The 18603-nt window shown below is 39.8% G+C and overlaps 1 protein-coding gene and 1 long non-coding RNA gene across 3 annotated transcripts in view; both read right to left on the minus strand.

Moving 5' to 3' along the window:
* Positions 1 to 18603, minus strand: part of LOC307219798 — a 423907-nt gene that overhangs the window by 190368 nt on the left and 214936 nt on the right. The gene's annotated exons all lie outside the window — the stretch shown is intronic.
* The window catches only part of MMP16 (matrix metallopeptidase 16), a 170613-nt gene continuing 167874 nt past the window's right edge, over positions 15865 to 18603 (minus strand). For both annotated transcript variants that reach the window (XM_079983108.1, XM_079983109.1), the window contains one exon: positions 15865 to 16686. In XM_079983108.1, coding sequence (XP_079839234.1) covers positions 16352 to 16686 — 335 coding nt within the window. In that variant the 3' untranslated portion in view covers positions 15865 to 16351. The remainder of the gene's footprint in view (positions 16687 to 18603) is intronic.

The raw sequence follows: 18603 nt of genomic DNA on the forward strand, positions 1-18603 counted from the left end.
AAGGTAGTAAGAAGGTTCCAGTTTTTCATTTTTGCTTTTTTGCTTTTACAGTCCTCATTTACAATGTTCTCATAACACTGAGCTGAATTTGATCTTCGGTATCCAGTAGCTATTGACTTACCAGATTTTTCTACCGTCAGCATTGTGGAACTGGTGTACCTAGGCCCTACTGGTGTGCATGTTTACATTTGAGGGCAATCAGCATTCCTTAATGAAGCCTATTTAAACAAGGTGTAATACTTAAGACTTGCCAAAGTACTTAAAAACTGGTCCTTCCAATCCCAGACCTTTCCTTTGCTGAAATCATCAAATGTGCAATTGTTTCCTTGTTGGAGTCAGAGGAAAAATTCTTCATGAATAATTTGTTCATTATGGTGTAATGCTTACATTTTGCTTCAAGTACAGATTTCTGTGAATTCTAAGTTTTGAACTCATCAAACCATTGCCTTAAACAGCTCTCTGCGTATTTTTAAGCAAGCTTATTGTCCTCTTGGGCCCCAAACCCTGCTATAATCATGACCTTTTTATTCCCATCCTCATCAAGATTCAAGATACATATCCAGGTCATGCAACAGAGTTGGATAATTCGGATGCACGGCTAACATGGATTTCCTTCCCACAGTACTTAATTAAAGCCTGTCATTTGCTGCCAGGATATGTGATGCAGAAAGGGGATTCATGGAAGACAGGCTATTAGGCAAGATGACTGTAGAACCTCTGGGTTCACAGCCAGTATGAGTAACCGTGTGTGAGAGATTCAGTGGGGAAAGACTGTTGTTTTCATATTCCGTCAGCTCCTTGGAAGCCCCTAGATGGTCATTGTTAGAATAGGATGCTAGACTAGATGGACCTTTCAGCACAGCTTTTCTGGTGTTTTAAGTCTAGTCCTTTATGCACAGAAAACAGATAACTTATCGCCAGGGCACTCTGGGTTGATTAAACAGTAGAGAGAGATGTCTGGAAGAAGCAATGCCAATGACCATATTAGCCTGCTCTTCACAAATCAAGAAAGCCATAAATGAGAGCTTGGAGTCATAGTGAACAGCTTGATGAAGATGCCAATGAAGTGTGTGACAGCTGTGAAAAAGTTACATCACATGTAAGGGATCATTAGGAAAGGGATTGAAAAGAAAATTGCCGATATTGTAAGGCCATTATAAAATCTACAGTGCATTCAGAGTCGGAATACTGTGTGCAGTTCTGGTTTTCTTGCATCAAAAAGATTGTTGTAGAAAAGTTTCAGAAAAGGACAACCCAAATTATCAAGTTGCTGGAACAACTCCCCTATGAGCAATAGCTACACTATTTGCATTTGCATGGTAGGAGTGTATGAAATTATCCATGATGTGCCTTCAAGAGGTAATGTCTAAGCTATAAAGGGGTCTTCAACACTTGTCCATAATTATTCTAATGATTTGTTTCCAAGTTATCCTGCTCTAAGTGTAGGGATTGATGAGATGTGGGATAAGGTTTTTCCTGCTCTAGCACCTAAAATTAGGAAAATAAAAAAATAAACTGAAATCTCTATGTCAAATAAAACACATTTTACACACACACACACACACACACACACACACTGGGAGCCTTTCTAATACCCTTTCTCAAGGAGGCTATTTTGAGAAAGTTGCCTGTCTGTCTAGCAGTTCAAGAGAGCCTTAGGCCAATTGTGTCAGTAGCAGCTTGAGGCCAGTGTCCCAAATTCCAAATATCATGCAAAGAGTTGAAGAGTGCATAGTTTGTGTTTCTGTTTTACTCAAAGTTGAGTAAAAGGGCAGACATGCACTATCAAAAATAGATTCACAGACCAGAGGTCGACACCGATTTACATTCACAGAGAAGCTAACCACTGACCACACATTTGGGCACTAGTCATGTCATATGTTTCCTTCATTCAGTTTATCTGCTTTTACACTTCCTGTAAAAATTGTCCTGTAACTCTTATGTGAATTCTAGAAGTGGAAGTGCTCTATAAAGTTAAACAAAGGGCATCCATGAAGTCATGCAAATATCCTATTCATAATTTGATACTTCAGGTAGTTATTTTCTTCTGACTTCCAGTTTATACGCATGGGGCACCATTTGGGAGGGGAGCTGGAGTTGCAGAAGTGATTTCTCTCTCTTTGTGTTTCACTGAAACTTTAGGACATCTCTAGCCTCCCACCAATAGCATTTGAAAAGTCAGAAGGCCATCTATGTAGTTCAGTCCTCCAACTACCTGAAAAGCAAACTCAACTGAGTTCAATTCGAGACTCCCTCATCAATTACAATTAGGTTTTTTTATTTAAATAACTCTATGAGAAAAACCTCATTTCTGCCTCAAGAGCTCTAAATGAACTAGTAATGTTGCTTGTCTTACAATAAATTGGTTTAAGCCCTTCTGTTTGTTGTCCTCAAGACAAATCTCAGCTCCAACACAGCAAGGCTAGCACTCACAGCTGGCAATTTTCAAGGCTCCAGGGACTCCATTGGTCCAGCTCAATTATTCCCCTGAGCCATGGGGGGAAAGAAGCTGTGCATTCCATGTGTTTGTCTAACTAAACCTCCTAATCTAAGCAGCCAACAGCATGTAGGAAGATGTTTTTTTACAGGCTCTGCTGGTGGCCCTTAACATTTTCATGACAGCTTTAGCTTATAGAGAGACAATTGGGGGGGGGGGTGTCTTCCCATATACCTGTGTTGAGTGCAATGCATTTATTGTCCCATGCTGTGGAACAGCCTTCAACAACTTGGTTTAGGACTTTAACTCCTTTCAGGCCCAACCGGCTGTTTGCGTGGACAGGCGGAGTCCGCCAAACCCTGGGTGCCCCCCCCATGTGGAATAACGACTCAAGACAACATGCTATGGGATTAAAATTGGCCTCAACCTTATTATGTTTGAGATGTGGGTAGACCTTGGCTCAGGCATTGGGCGTTTATCCCTCCCAGTCCCCTGCCATGGATCTGGGAAACATCAGGGTTATCCAGTGTGTGAGGAGGATGGGCTGGCTCTGGAGAACATATGTTCAAGCAGAGAGAGCCCGCCCCCATTACGCCACAGTTGCAGGGGAGAACAATGATGACTTCTAGGCGTACGGCCAAAGCCTCCCCTCAAACAACCCCTTTAACGGGGAACTCTGGTATCACTGCCGCAAAGAGAAGGGGAGCGTGGGTCACCGCTACACGCCCACCCCCATTTAGGGAATATAGACTAAAGGATTCCGCCCAAGGCCTAATACCACCAAAGTTGTGATGTTTTGCTACAGGAAAGGCAAACCTGCCAATGCAGGAGAATTCCTTTCTGGCCCTTCAACAGTGACCTTGACGTAGCAGTGCCCGCGTACCTGTGGAGAAAAGGTTAACCTGCAAAAGAAGTCTTAACTTAGGGTGGGTAGGGTGGGAGAATCTCTGGAGCCTACTGACGATTCCCAGGTAAGGTCCTCCCCCTATTGTGTCGGCAGGTGGTCCCTCCCCCTACCTGGCTTGATCACCTTGGCAACGCCTCCCCAGACGGGATTGGGCAACTGGCTGAGGTAGGCGGAGACCTCCAGGTATCCCACCTGGGGAAGGTGAAGCCAAGCCTGTGCTAATGGTACCGCATAGGGTCCAGGGGGCTGTGCGCGACCACACAAAGGGCGCATTTAATGTGGCGAGCGGTCATTGTGGGAGTTGTAGTCCAAAACATCTGAAGGGCACCAGGTTGGCTGAAGAACAATTTTGAGACAAATAGCGTTTGATAGGTTTCATGCCTTTTCTCAGCAGAGCCATGACCTCCAGTGTGCAGGTTCCTCCACACACCCAATATGTATCCCCTCCACCACATGCCATAAGTATGAAGCAGATAAATGGCAGAAGGTGCTCGCTTCCCGCTGTTCAAATCGGACAACAATCTAAATGAAACCATGACAGATTTAAGAAACGCTGCTTCTGCTTTCTTATTTATTGACAGGTTTTTTTTTTTTAATTACAACACAATGAAATGATGGTAAGTACATAAGATAGTATAAAAAAGCAATTTTTAACCCTTCCCTTGGTTAAGACACTTACAGCAGACGAGAACTGCCCCACCCCGGACCCCCCTCCTCAAATGAAAACAAAAAAATAAATAGAAATTAATAAATAGAAAACAAATCACTGCACAGCCCTTAACTCTTTGATTGCCAGGACAAGAACCAAAAAGACAATTCTAGCATGTGACATTTTAATTTCGTGGTTAAAGGTTGCCGCAGCAGTCAAAGGGTTATTATACTATTGTAAACATAAGTATTTTGTTCAAAAATGTTCAGTCATGTAATGAGTGAACAGCAATGAGATTAATATCATGACCCCTTGACCTTTAATTATGCAATATTATAAGGAGTTAAACGATAATAGCTTGGTGAGCTGGTACATAGATTAGTTAACCCATTTTTTTTTATTTAATAGTGCACTATGAGGCCTTCATTTACTAATAAAAGAATGTGTGTATAATAAAACACTGTTAAATGCATTGATCAAGAAAATAAAGAAACAATGGAAAAAAAATTTGTCTAAGCACCACAAATTTTTGCCTGATTATATCTGACAGTCAATATACACTTTAGCACCATTTAGTCAGCCTTCCTTTTGCACACAAACAAGCTTTGTGTTTGTCCATAGAAACTACTTGAAAGAAAAAAAAATGGTATTTATTAAAAAATATTATTAATGCAAAGAATGTTGTGGGAGTCGTACAGTAACATAAAATTAAAGTAATGTAAAAGAAATCAGCTCTCTGAAAAGAGGAAAATGCTGTCGCTGTCTCTTTGCTTACATGCAGCAATGTGAACCAAACTCTGGCATAGAATATGTATGTGCAAAAGCGGGGGAAAGTAAGACCGAATACCTTAACACAGGTATACAGAGCTTGCTGTTTTGATGGATCTTATACAGTGTGACCACCATAGCAACAACTGCCTGTATAAAGGAGTTGTTTCTGATAAAGTATGGTATTTAGGCATGATAGGCAGTTTCCATTCTGGCTTGTTTTTAGGACTACCTAAAAGACATTTTCAGATGTAACTCAAAACCAGATGTGGTTTAATTTAAGAGTAGACCTTGTATGTGCAGAGTCAAGAAAAGGATTTTTAACAAAAAAAGGAAGAGTTAATACGTTGATTTTATAATAAGCAGAACATATCAGAACACACTTCTGCTCCCCGGTGCTAACACATTTTAACCATAGCATGTACAACCCTCTGTGCTAAATTCCACAGGGCATGTAATCCACATCTTACTGGAGTTACAAAGAAAATTCTCATTGGTCTTCAAGTCTCTTAGAGCATCTTGTGCCTAATACCCTGACTAAATATTTTCTGACAACATGTGTAACAAAATCTTGGGGGCTATTTATTTTAATAGGAGAGAAAGTCCACTTTGGAGGTTATCTGGAGCACAAAACCAACTGGGAATCCCCTGCCTGCTGATTCGTATCTCCCTATAGACTCCCAATTTGGGAAGTCAAACACACATTTGGAACTCTGCAGAGAAAAGCAATTTAGGAGCATAGTATAGAATGGAGAAACAGTATGAAAAGGATTATCCCTTCTCTTTTTGTTGTTGTTGTTGCTCCCTCTCAATGTGAATTTTACTTCATTTAAATTGCCATCGGTCTTTTGGTGCACACATTTGCTTGTACGTTTTGATTAGGTTTATAGAGGTGGAGGAAATCAAGCATACATCTGTCTAACGACCAGTTGCAGAAATATAAAGGGTCAGATGTGGGAGAAAAATTGGTTTCTCATCATGCACTGGGAACAGCGGATGCTGAAATACAGGAAGGCAGCCAAGGGTCAGAATATAAATCGTTTCCTAGATCATTTCCAGCAAAAGGCAAGTGACATTGAATAAATATGAATAATGCTGTGGAAACAACTAAATTTTTATTGTAAGCAAACAGACTGGCAGTAAACCAGCATTTAATTTAGGAGAATGGGTAACAACACTTTTCTGAATCATATACTAAAATATGCCCATATCCCCTGAAATCTTGAACTGCCATGTCATGTAAATGACAAAAAAGCTACCATCATGCTTCAGCCATGACAAGAAATAAATAGGTCACCTGTAAATAGCTCCTTACACATATTCCACAGAATAAACTGCCAATATCTAAAGATCTGCAGCTCTTCCTGCAAATCTATGAAACTTCCAGGGCTCAAATAAACAGTACAGGCTCTGGAGAGGAATTATTTAGCTGCAGAGGCTGGCAGCTATAAGGATAAACTAACAGAGGGCACAGAGAGATTATCTCACCATCTCAGGACTCTTATCTGCGGGGAAAGAAACAGGGGCATCCCAGACTCAGTTCTTATTAGGCCGAAGTGATTACGATGGGTGATCAGAGCTGTGCAATGGAGGCACACAAACACTGTCCACCAGGAATTCTACAAAGCAGCAAACATTTGGACAGAGAAAGGAAAGGCTCAACAACAAGCATTTTTAATAATAAAAATGAAAGGCACCTGTGCAAATGAATGCTAATTTTGTTGAAACCCAAGCCTATGTAATGTTGTCATCCGGGCATCGGCCCACATAAAATAACACCAAGCCAATTTGACTGCCTTTTACATCACTTTGGGGGCAGGGGAAAATCACCAAGCTGCTGTCTTTAAACACTCTAATTGAAGGGAATGGTTTCTGGTGGTGCAATTTATTTTTATCTTGTTGGGGTGCAAGTCAATGGTTGAATGAAATTAAAAGTCAAAGACATGTCTCACCATGGGGGGGGGGGTGCTTGATGTTAAAGGATATAATGCATGTGTTAATCCAATCTAAACGGAAAGCACAAAGATGCCAGTCAAATAGTCAGAGATACCAAAGCTGTGCAGCAACAGCTACACACAACTACACTACAGATACACACACAAAGAAGAATTTGAATTGGGGCGAGTTGAATATCTTTATTAGGTAGCCTAAAACGTTGCTCGGAGAAAAGCAAAATGCCCATTTTATGAATGAACGGAGGCCTTTGTTTGCAGCTGATTCAGCCCTGTTGACTTAATTATCATATCCCAGTATATTTTAGCTGGTTTATAGATTGGTCCACTGGACGACTTTCCAAAGCCTATACAATACGGTTGGATTGACATTGTTCATTTTGCCCTGCTGGAAGCTCGCCGTTTCACATAGCAAACAAGTATAATGAAGAGCACATCCACATCTCGGGAATTTATTGATTGATTTCATTAAAAATTATATACTGCTGATGGTTTTTGTTTTTTTAACTACTTCAAAGCGGCTTACAAAAAAATTACTTGAGTGTGATGTTTTCCATATCCTTATATTAAAACCACATAAATATTTTAGCATGGAAATGTTTCTTTTTATCTGATAACTTTCATGAGACTATAACAACTTAGAAAGCTTGGGACACTTTTCTGTCAAAGTTGACTTCTCAGTCCTATTTAGCTTTTTAGAGAAAGCGCTTGAGGTGCTATTGGTGGACAGCAGCAGCACTTTTCTATGAAGATTAAAGTGCCAGGGTTCCTGTGAAAACAACTTTATCTTCTTGCCATGCCTTGTCAACAACACAGGACTGGCCCTGCCATACAGCATGGTGGAACAGGCTGTTTCAAACAGCAGGACTTAGAGGATAGATGAGAACAGGAATTGATGTTCGAAATGGTACAGATTTTTTAAAGTGTTGGCCCTAGTAGGATTAGTGAATAGGTTGCCATTTGGTGATCAGCTTCAAGCGGGATAATTACTTGGTCTGGCACTATAACAATGGCACATTTGTTTATTTATTAAAAGATCTTTACCTCTCCCTCCTCCCAAAAAACAACAATCAGTTATCAGGACAGTGAATAAAATATGACCAATAATGGCCATACTGCCATAGATAAAAGCATAAAACACAATCTAAACAGCTTTGTAAGAGGAAGTAAAACACAATAGGACTAAACAGCTAAAACACCAGGCCCAACATGTAAGTTTTGACCAGGTGCCAAGAGAATAACAGAACCAGCACCAACTATACTTCTGTGAGATGTCGTAACAGACAAGCATCTGCTCCACATTGACAAGACACATGTAGAAGGTACTTTAAGACAGTTTTCTTCAACCCTGGATCTCCAAATCTTGGACTGCAGGTCCCACCACCCCTAACCATTAGCTATAGTGAGGGTTTCAGTTGAACAACATCTGGGGAACCAAGGTTGAAGAACACAGCTTTAAGAAAAGCCTCCTTTAGCAGCTCTTAAAACAGATGTAAATCCGTTTTGCAAACCTCCTGAACATAATTTCATTATGGGGACAGGCCCTCTTCCATCACGACTGTGTTGGACTGCTTCACAAGCACTTCCTTGAGCCATTATGCTTTTAGTTGGTTATTCATTTATTTCAGGTACCCTTTACACATTTGGTTGGTGTGTGTGTGTGTGTGTGTGTGTGTGTGTGTATATATATATATATATATATATATATATATATGTATGTATGTTATGTGGTTCATTAATGAAATCATGGCCGTGTCAGCAATAAAATAGCATGACCACAGGCTTTACAAATGGGACACTTGAATAGTTACTTGAAACCTAATGGCATATATGTCATTGGTTGCCATGACAATCAACGAGCCTTACTGAGAAGCGGGTCCATTTCCTTTGTATGTTCAGTAGTTTGTAGAATTGCTACAATAAAGTCACGTATGGGGTTATTTTAAATGATAACAACATTGCTGTCACCCTGGCTTCCTGCTGGGTTTTGCACATGATCATTTTGTAGCAATAGCTTATATGCATACTGGGGCAGTCCAAAGATTATGTATTAATGAAGCCCTTGCCAAACTGGTGCCCTTGAGATGTTTTGAACTGCAACTCCCATCATTCCTAGCCTGCATGGTTGTGCTTCCTTGGGCTGATGGAAAATATAATCCAAAACATTTGGAGGGCACCAGGTTGGAGAAAGTGGCATGGATACAGGCTTCTCCTTGACAACAGAGATTATTTTTTTTAGGCCTGCACTGTGTTGTTCTTAACTGAGGCACTTTCAACAACTGTTTAAGGGTAGGAATACTGCACACACTTCTAAAGTCCCTGCCTTAAGCTTGTGTAAAAGGGACCATGAACATTATCAGTTTTGCTCTCATTTTCGGCCTCCGTGTTAATACCTAACTAATCGGCACTTTATTTATACGACATGCTGCTGGCCATGGGTCCACTAGTCCTTCGTCTGTGCAATATGACATGTAAGAAACATAAGGCCTAAGGGTTGAAAAGAAAAGAAAAAGTAGATGTCTCCCCCTTCTTATTGAATACACCCCCAACCTCTTTATTTCCCCAGAACTAAACACACAAACAAACAAACAAACAAACAACTAAGGCAAACAGGAGTGGCATGTCTTGTAAGAGAGATTTGTCTTGCTATATCGGACAATGCTGGGTGGCAATCGGTCCCATCTTGTTATTCTGGCTGCACTTACTGTTTGGCTGACCTGTATACCAACTGGTTTTACAAGAGGGCAGCAGATTATAGAATCTGCATTGTTTGGCCAGCTGTGTCATCTTCTAAAGCCACAGGCACCTGTTACACATTGGAGGTTACAAGCAAACCTTTCAAATAAACAGGCAACCTCGTTTTTTCCTTCCAATATATGCAGTTCAAGCATCTATCTGCAAGATGATGAGTACTTAGACCTCACTCAAGGGTTTCCATTTTCTGAGTTCTTACCAACAAGCCAGAATAGGATCCTGTGCTTTGTTAGATATTGAGGCTGGCATTTTATTCAGATCAGCATGGTGGCACCAGGAAACAAGCAGAGGTATTCATTATAAAATGATTACACAGCTCAACATGAACTAGCAGGGCCAGCGTCCAAATGCAGGACACTAAAATGGTCACCAGTGCAATAGTTTCAGGGATATGCTTCTCCAAATCAGATATTGAATAATAGAACTGTAGCGGGACCATGAGAATCGTTTAGTCCATTGCCCTGCAATGCAGGAATCTTTTGCCTAACATTGGGCTTGATGTTACTAAGGTCTTACTCTTCTGTACATTTACTTGGGAGTAAGCTGCATTGAATAAATGAGATTTCTAAATAAACATGTACAAAAAAGAAGTATGGAAATGGGCTGCATAATAATGTTCATGGATTGAATAGATAAGAGGAGAAATATATATTACATAGGTTCACAGATCACATGTAGGTGAGTGAGACAACACCATTGTGAGTGGTCTGTTAATCATCTCAGTAACCAAGTTAGACAAGAGAATCTCATTACTAAACTTAATTGCATTGTTTAGTGTTTTCATACACTTTTGTTCTATGTTTAGCTGCATTTTTATGCTTCTTAAAACCATATCCTGCCTCAAAAACATCACCAAGAAGTTATAAAATGCATATTATGTTTAAGTCAGGGCGACTTAGAAAGGGCTCCTTTGGAGCAAGATCATATTCCTTCCAATTCAGCATACCAAGTAATCACCTACAAAAGTATTTACTTAAATTTCATTCCCCCCCCCCCCATAAATGTTTAACCAAGAAAGATTTTTTTCCCTGGTTTATGGCAAATAATATTGTGCTATTTATCCATTTACATAACACACCATAATGATAAACTGCAATAGATTGATGACATCTATATTTTTGCGTTGCACTGATCCACATTGTGGACTGTGACAATATGACCACAGATGCCTTATTAAAAACAGCTTCTCTCCACTCATCCCATGTATTATAGATATGAATCTCATGCTTTCACTGTCCACTTCATGCATCTGATGAAGTAGGCTCTTGCCTACAGAATGCTCTTGCTACAACAAATTTGTTTGCTTTTGAGGAGTCACAGGACTCTTTCTGGTTTTTATTTAAAACAGATGCCATTTATTCAAAATTCAATGCTGTTTTTCATGCTAAAATTGGGCAGACCCATTTATTCAAAATTCAATGCTGTTTTTTCATGCTGAAATTAGAGATCATGTTAAGGTTCTCACCAATAGCTGAGTGAGAAAGCAGCCTTGAAAAGGGTTGGATGGACTTCAGACAAAATGCTAATCAATTATCAGTTTCCCCCCACATTGTGACTTAAAAAAAAAATCTTGTTGGAATTCAACGTCTAAACTGGTAAATTCACATTCTTATTTTTGAACTTTTTAAGTGAAGACACACAAATTTCTAAAATTAGCTTGAACACATAGGGTACAAGATCCTGGGGGAAACTATCAAATGATTGCTTCATAAAATAGAAATTTGTAATAGAAAAGCTAATACAACTTTGACCTGCATGGCAAAATCATGCCCAAACTTTTTTTTCAATTCACCTTCTCTCTGTATATAATATATAATGCACTTTTAAATATATCAACTTATTAAGCATTCACATAACCATGATGTACCTTATATCAAGCACAGCACATTATCACACTTACCTTCCTGCATAATAATTACTGTACGTTAAATCCTCCAAATATAAACATTTGTATTACCTTATAAAAAGAGCAACCAGCAACATGCTCAGCTTCTTCATTGCTTTCCAGGAAATCGCTGTACTGAAATTCTATGCTGCCATGAGATCGATTTTGAAAGTAGAGCAAAATGTTCAAGTGAATGAGGGAACAGAAATAAATTGAAGCACCGTACTCATGTAACGTATAGGCTACAGTGAAGATCCAAAATGTAGTGAACATTGATATTCATGCACTGATTCCATGAATCTCCTTCCACTTTTCAGACACATATAAGTGAGAGCTGCCGATCACATTTAGGCAGCTGTCAACAGTCACTAGGGAATCTTGAGTTTTTAAGACAGTCACAACAATTGTTTAGGATCTCCAGTGTTTACATGGGAATGCCAACACTCACCATATTTTGGACTCTTCCAAGCCCTTCCAAGTATTTAAAGAACAAATGTGAGCAGGAAGTGTGTGGAGAGTGCACGGTTGTGTGCTCTGTTCCTATCCCAAAGTCCCTGCTGGCTCCATTCCTGGCCTTCCCAGGAATGAGAGGGAAGATCTAGAAGGTCTTCTAAGTGTGTTTAGCTAAAGGTGCTCAGATGCCTCCTGGAATCAGGAACCTGGTAATGTAGGCAGGGCTCCTGATCATGGCAAGGCTTCTAATCTTGTGCAACCGAATGCACCTAACCTGCCCCCTCCTTTAGACTGCAGGGATGAGACAGGTGGAGATATTGGGGGAGAAGTTGGCCCACAGCCCTTCTACACACTTTATGCCCTCACACATTCTTTGAATGACTGGACAGGGCTACAGTAACATAAAAAAACTATTGCCTACAGTAAAACAACAGCAAAACTAAAACATCTGAATTAAGCTCATCTTAGCTTCAGTTATCCCAGGGTCAATACAAAGGGACAGGTTCCTTTTTTTGCCTGTAACAGACAATGATTTCTAGATTTCTGCCTGAGGCAAAATAGGAACCACTTCATGGTTTTGCCGGCTAATAGGTATGTTTAGAAAGTGAGGTGGAATGGAGGACTTCACAGATTGCTCTATGTTTGCAGATGTGGTCAACCAAGGTACTCCTGTACCAACAACTAAAATGGATATATTGGTGAAATGCAATGGTTGCATAGTGGCTAAGCCTTTAGGATACTGCAAACAGCACCTCTAAGACTCTCCAAAATGCTATTGGCATTGCATATGTGCTACAAAGCAACCCATTTCTCCTTATTTTTGTTATCCAACCACACTTCTATATATGCTCGGAAAAAAAACAATACCTTGCAATGCTGTATAGGATGCCTCACATGATTATAAAACAGACCCTCCATTCAAAACAAAGCAAAACCCCAAATCATGTTCAATTGAATAAAAAGGCATACTAATCTTCATGCTATGCTCAATATAAATATAAATTCAAGGCAGTCGAGCTATTTGTTACCAAAAAATAATGTGTATATATACTTACACTCTCTAAAAAATGATTCAGTAAGGTGGATTAGGAAATCACTAACAAACGGTCTTGAGTCTAGTATAAAAAACTTTGACGTAAAAGCCAATGGTGGCCATTTTCAAGTATTTTAGTGTGTTTTAGAATGTCATCATCTATAATGAGTCATTTGCAGAAAGGACTGGTTTTATACAGAAAATTGAACCAAAATTAAACAGAAACTCATTTCCACTGCAGTTCATTTTTAGAGTGTGCATGTATACATAGCAACTGTTCCATCTAGGTACTATCTGCTACAAATACTGGGCACATTCCATAGGGAAATTTTCCTGTACCAACTGCCCAGTGAAATACATGGGAGCTAAGCAAGAACGCTGCCAGGTGCTACCTGTTGGTTTCCACCAGTCTTGGGGATGGGGGCTCCTCCATGTATTACAGCCATTTCCCTTCTTTAAAATAAGTGAATGTTTAGACAATGTATAGATAGGACTCTTTTTGTTGTAAAAGCCTAGTCCCAATCCAAATTAGATCAGCCACACCAGATTTCCCACTGAGTTTGTGCCGGTTTGCAAGTTAAAGGTCAAAGAGCAAAGACATCAAACAGTACACTGTAAGGAAATTCAGACAGCAAAGGTTTTTTTTCTTTTCTTTTCCACAGAAGACTATGTTTAACTCAGTAATGACAATCAACAGATCAATAAAGTTCAAGGCAAGCTGTTCATTGTTTCAAAAGCTACTCCCCTGGAATCCCAGCTTTCATAAAAAGCCAGGTATCTGACATGTGGGGTGCATCCTTTCTGAACACCTTTAATAAGTTCACAGCCTAGTGACTGTAAAAAGCCTGTCACTGCAAGAAGCAGTTCCTAAAATCAATAAAAAGAGGTCTGTCAGTTGCTGACTTTTCTCTAGGAAAAAATATTGATACATAACCTGCCCTGCAGGTCACATGAAAATGACAATACTGCTGTTAGCACAAATATTACACATGATGACACAATGCTTTGGTGCTCCCTTGGTTCTGTCAGTGATTTAATGCACAGCTAAATGCCAGAGGACTTGTGACCCTTTGGGAACTAAGGCAAACGTCTGATTGGCAACACTTTGCAATGGGAGAGGCAGCACCATGAAACACCAGAGTCCTTGCTCCCTGGTTTCCATTGGAACTGTTATCTGCATCTGCATATCTACATGATGCAAGGCAAACAGAATAATCCTGCAATACAGTTTAAAAACGCAAGAGTTAAGCAGAACACAAACTCAAGCGCTACGCTAGTTGTTGGACAAGAGAGTTCCACCTGGTTCCATCATCAATCCCATGTTCCTGTTGCTCTCAGACTGGAGAAAGACAAAAGCTTTTATGAGAGTTGAAGGTGATATGACAGGAGCATTGTTTCTTGGGATGTCGAAAGTGATTTCTCTTTTTCCCGCTGTCATTTCTAATCAATGGGTTTTGCAGCACTACAGAGACTGCAAAAACAATGAACAGAGATACATCCCATAACCAACGTTGCCTCTATCATACTTCCTTCATCTTGCTAAAAACTGCAGCTGTCTGTCTCGAGACTTACTCGCTTCCAGCTTTTCAGTCTCAGTCACTGTGGTTCGCTGTTACACTGCCCATACCCATGTAAAAGCACTGTAGCAAAATGAAAGGGAATCTGCATGGCAACACATTGGTGTCACACATTGCAAACATTGCCATGTTTGTTGGTGTGTGGTGGCAATGAAAACAAAATATTTAGGATATACACTATCAATAGCATAAATGGATGTCAGGTCCTTGTTACTGGTGGCTACCATTGCATGGAGCAATGAAGACTGGATAAAAGAAGCAACAGAGATGTGGGAGGACTCCTGCAATGGATTGGCATAGCACAACTTGAGAAACCAAAGACCAGCTAGACTTGCAGCCACTTTTATTCTGTCTGCTGCAATGTATTGTTTTAAAATAATAATAATAATAATAATAATCTAATATTGTTTGCTTCTGTTATATCACCATCAACAGAGTGAGCAAATCATTTTTTAAAAACGCTCTTATTTTAGGTTATTCTAATTGTGTGGTATCTAATCCACTTAGAGACCTACCAACCTGCCATGTGACCTGCCAATCATGATGACTTCTGGCAAACTGGTCTCAGCTCTCATGTTTTGTTATGGTACTATATCGCGTCATATGGAAACTAGAGTGCATAAAGTCACTAGAAGGAGGAGAGGCAGACACAGAAGTCAGTGATGCTAAGAGGGAAGGAAGGAGACGATTTGCAGAACTGATATGGTTTATAGACCACCTACAAAGAAACTCGTAAATCACAGGAAATAAGTTTTAGAATCCGGAATCTTTTTAAGCTGTGCGTTCCTATAATTTCCAGACTGCCAATGTTCACAGCCCTTGAAAATCTGAAAACCTATAGTTCTCAAAGGGTCACAGATTACACAAATCTAATACTAGCATTATGTTTCTCTGTAACATTAAGTGTCACTTTAGTTCACTGAAATCTACTTCACAGGCTTGCTGCATTCTGCTATGGTTTCAACATTAAGTGTTCTTGACAGACCTGTGGAAGGCCTGGGGCTGCTGGCCTGGTACAGCTCGGGGGGGGGGGGGGGAGAAAGAAAGAAAAAGAAGAGGAGGAGGCAGGAAACCAACAAAATCTAAACCAATCAATAAAAAAGATACTATCTGAATATAGTAATGAATATAAATGTGTTAAAACATTGAGGACATAGCTCAGAACAGCTGTATAAAACACAAAATGAATGTATCATTAAGGCTGTTACTATATTGCAGATATTTTGGCCCCTTATTTGTTGGAAAATGGCTGTCCAAACAGTCTGAATTCCTGTGTGTCATCCTGGTCTCCCACTTAACAAAAATTATGAGTAGGAGTATAGGACTATATCCGTAGCTGACAGAAAGCAATCCTCTTTGGAGACAAAGCTGTTTTGGGTCTTCACACTTCCTGAAAGTTCCATTGTGATTGTTGTGTTATAGTTGCTCTATCTTTTCTCTTTTTTTAAAAAAAAAAATTGATTACATTTTTTATTTTTATTTTTTTTTAACCTCACGCAAAACTCTTTCAAAGGGGAGCAGGCTTCAAAGGGGACAGAAAAAACCCCAACAGAGACACTGGAGACGCTTCTTGTTTTCCCATATTTTTGCTGTAATATTTCCTCTTCTTTATGGAAAAAATCCTGATAGTTTTGCATTGGGTGTACTGAGCGTGCAGAGAGGAAAAAGGCTAGAACCGAATGACAAAGAAAGACAAAAGAACTGGAGGAATGGCAGATACTGTGTACGATGGAAGCTTCCCACTGGAGTGAACTCTTACTTCCTGTGCAGGGTGCAGGCAGCCCCCTGGGTTTTAAAGATCAGCCCTGGTCAAGGGGCTGGACAGATGCCTGCTCCTAGATAGGAAACTGCATAACAGCTCTTCGGTTGATCTCAAGTTACCACGAACTCCTAGGAGAGAGAGAGGGAGAGAGAGAGAGAGAGACATACCCCTACATCACACCCACTCTTGCATAGAGCGTTTGCAGTACAGTATGTGGCGGGGTGTTCCTTTCCTCTTGAACTGGAACACAGTGTAAACCAAGACAAGGAGGCACAGGGCCAGGATGCAGGGAATGACAATGGCTATGGCTTTCACAGTGCTGGCTGTGTTGTCCAGTTTGATGACAATGTCAACGTCATCCTGAGGGCTGTGTCGGTCTTTGTCCCGGTCTGCTGGTCCATCACAACCCATAAAATCCTTTAGGATGGATCTGGGATATCCAGGTTCTACTTTGAGCATCTGGTTGTTGAATTTCCAGTATTCTTTGCCTTTGTAGAAATACGTGAAGCCTGAGGAAGAAAAGTGTGAATGTTTCAATGAGTTGTAATTTTGTCGTGTCCAAAGTCAACAAAAGACAAGGAGCTACTGAAACTTTGGAGTTAACAAGCAGGATTAAAACTGACATTTAGAAATTAATAAAACGGATCCAGCCATTGTCAATATCCACCCAACAGGACCTCACTACTCTATACCTTATCTGCAGTAACAATTGCTTCAAAACTCCCATATCTTTATTGCACCATTCTGCACAGTCAAACCTCGGTTGTCTAACGTAATCCATTCCGGAAGCCCGTTTGGATTCCAAAACATCCGACAACCGAGGTGTGGCTCCCAATTGGCTGCAAGAGCTTCTTGCACTCAAGCGGAAGCTGCGTTGGACGTTCAGCTTCTGAAAAATGTTTGAAAACCTTACTTCCGGGTTTTTGGCATTCAGGAGTTGAAACGTAAGATACCAGGAGCTTTCGGGAACTGAGGTTTGACCGTACAGGATTCTGCCAATTATTGTGAAATAAAAAATATATCTTTGCTACACCCTGCATTTTAAAACTTGTACCTGGCAAGTACTTAGAAACCTCATGGCTGAACATTAACTCCCAACATCTGATGAGTGGATAAATAGAAAGGATGATAGAAAAGAGCTTTAGAAACCCCATACTTGTCATCAAACATGCTTTTCAGCTTCGGTTGTGTGAAATGCTACTGTAATATATGTTCAGGCCTCTTCTGATACATCTTTCTGGTATCTATTCCAGAAAGCATTCTCCTAATATGGCCTGCTGGGATTTTTTTTAAAAAACTATTTTATTGTTGGTTTGTATTTTAGGATATTAGTTGTGGTTTTATTGTGAGTGGACTTGAGTGCACTTTACTGTACCAAACTGAGACTGAAAACAAGTTTTCAAAATTAGATAAACCTTAATTTTTATATTCAATAAAATTTGTCTGTTGATTAAACTTTGTCACAATTCTAGCTGCAGAGTTGGGAAATACAGTACCCATATCTGCATAGACAATACCAACGCTTTTTCTTTGGGGCGACGCTGGGGTATGCATACTCCTAAATAGTTTGTGAAACTTTGTAATTTTCTCTATTTACTGTATTTATTTTTCCTGATTTGAACTATAAAATGGTGATTTTCTTGAGTCATAATAAACATTTTTTAAGAAAAAATAAGCACTGGACAATATTGAGCTAAATTGACCAGTTGTCTGACTCAGCAGCTTCATATGTTCCTATCATAATGCCATCATGTGTTCCCAATATACATACTCAAAGAAAAAGAAAAAAGATAATCGGAATTGCCCTTCCCTCACAGAACATTCTTTTTCCAACAACTTTATAGGGCATGTTGGTTTTTTTCAACAATGACATGTCTTTATGTTGAAAAAAGTACGTCTGATGAGAAACCAACGTATCAAAGCAATCCTTTGTTATGCACAGGAAACTGTATATGCATAAGCCAACAAAGCTGTGATTTTTTTAAAAAGTCCCATTAATTTAAGTGGGGAAGATTGAAGCATAATTTAGCTTGTGTCATGTCCTAAATGCCTATCTTCCCTAACTTTATGAAACAACCAAGACAGATGCATTTAGACCAGTAGAGGGATTTAAGATCCTTATTTAAAACTGACATTTAAATAGGATCATAAATTATGCTCACCCTGAGTCCTGTTTGCTCAAAGAGCCCCTACCCAGCTTGGGAACATTGGTCAATTATAGCAAATTACAGCACTGTGCTAGACCCACCTACATTGTTCCTCCCTCTCAACTGTCTGGGCTGATTCTGTTCTCTGTTACTTCTATGTCTTTGAGAGGAAATGCTGTATTAACTCTGCCAATGGAAAGCAGGTGTGCACAGCTTCAGATTTTTTGCAGGGAGCTAGAATTTGATCATTCAAGTGCAATCCAGGATAATTAAAAATGG

Source organism: Podarcis cretensis (assembly GCF_951804945.1).
Source record: "Podarcis cretensis genome assembly, chromosome: 7".
Lineage (NCBI taxonomy): Eukaryota > Metazoa > Chordata > Lepidosauria > Squamata > Lacertidae > Podarcis > Podarcis cretensis.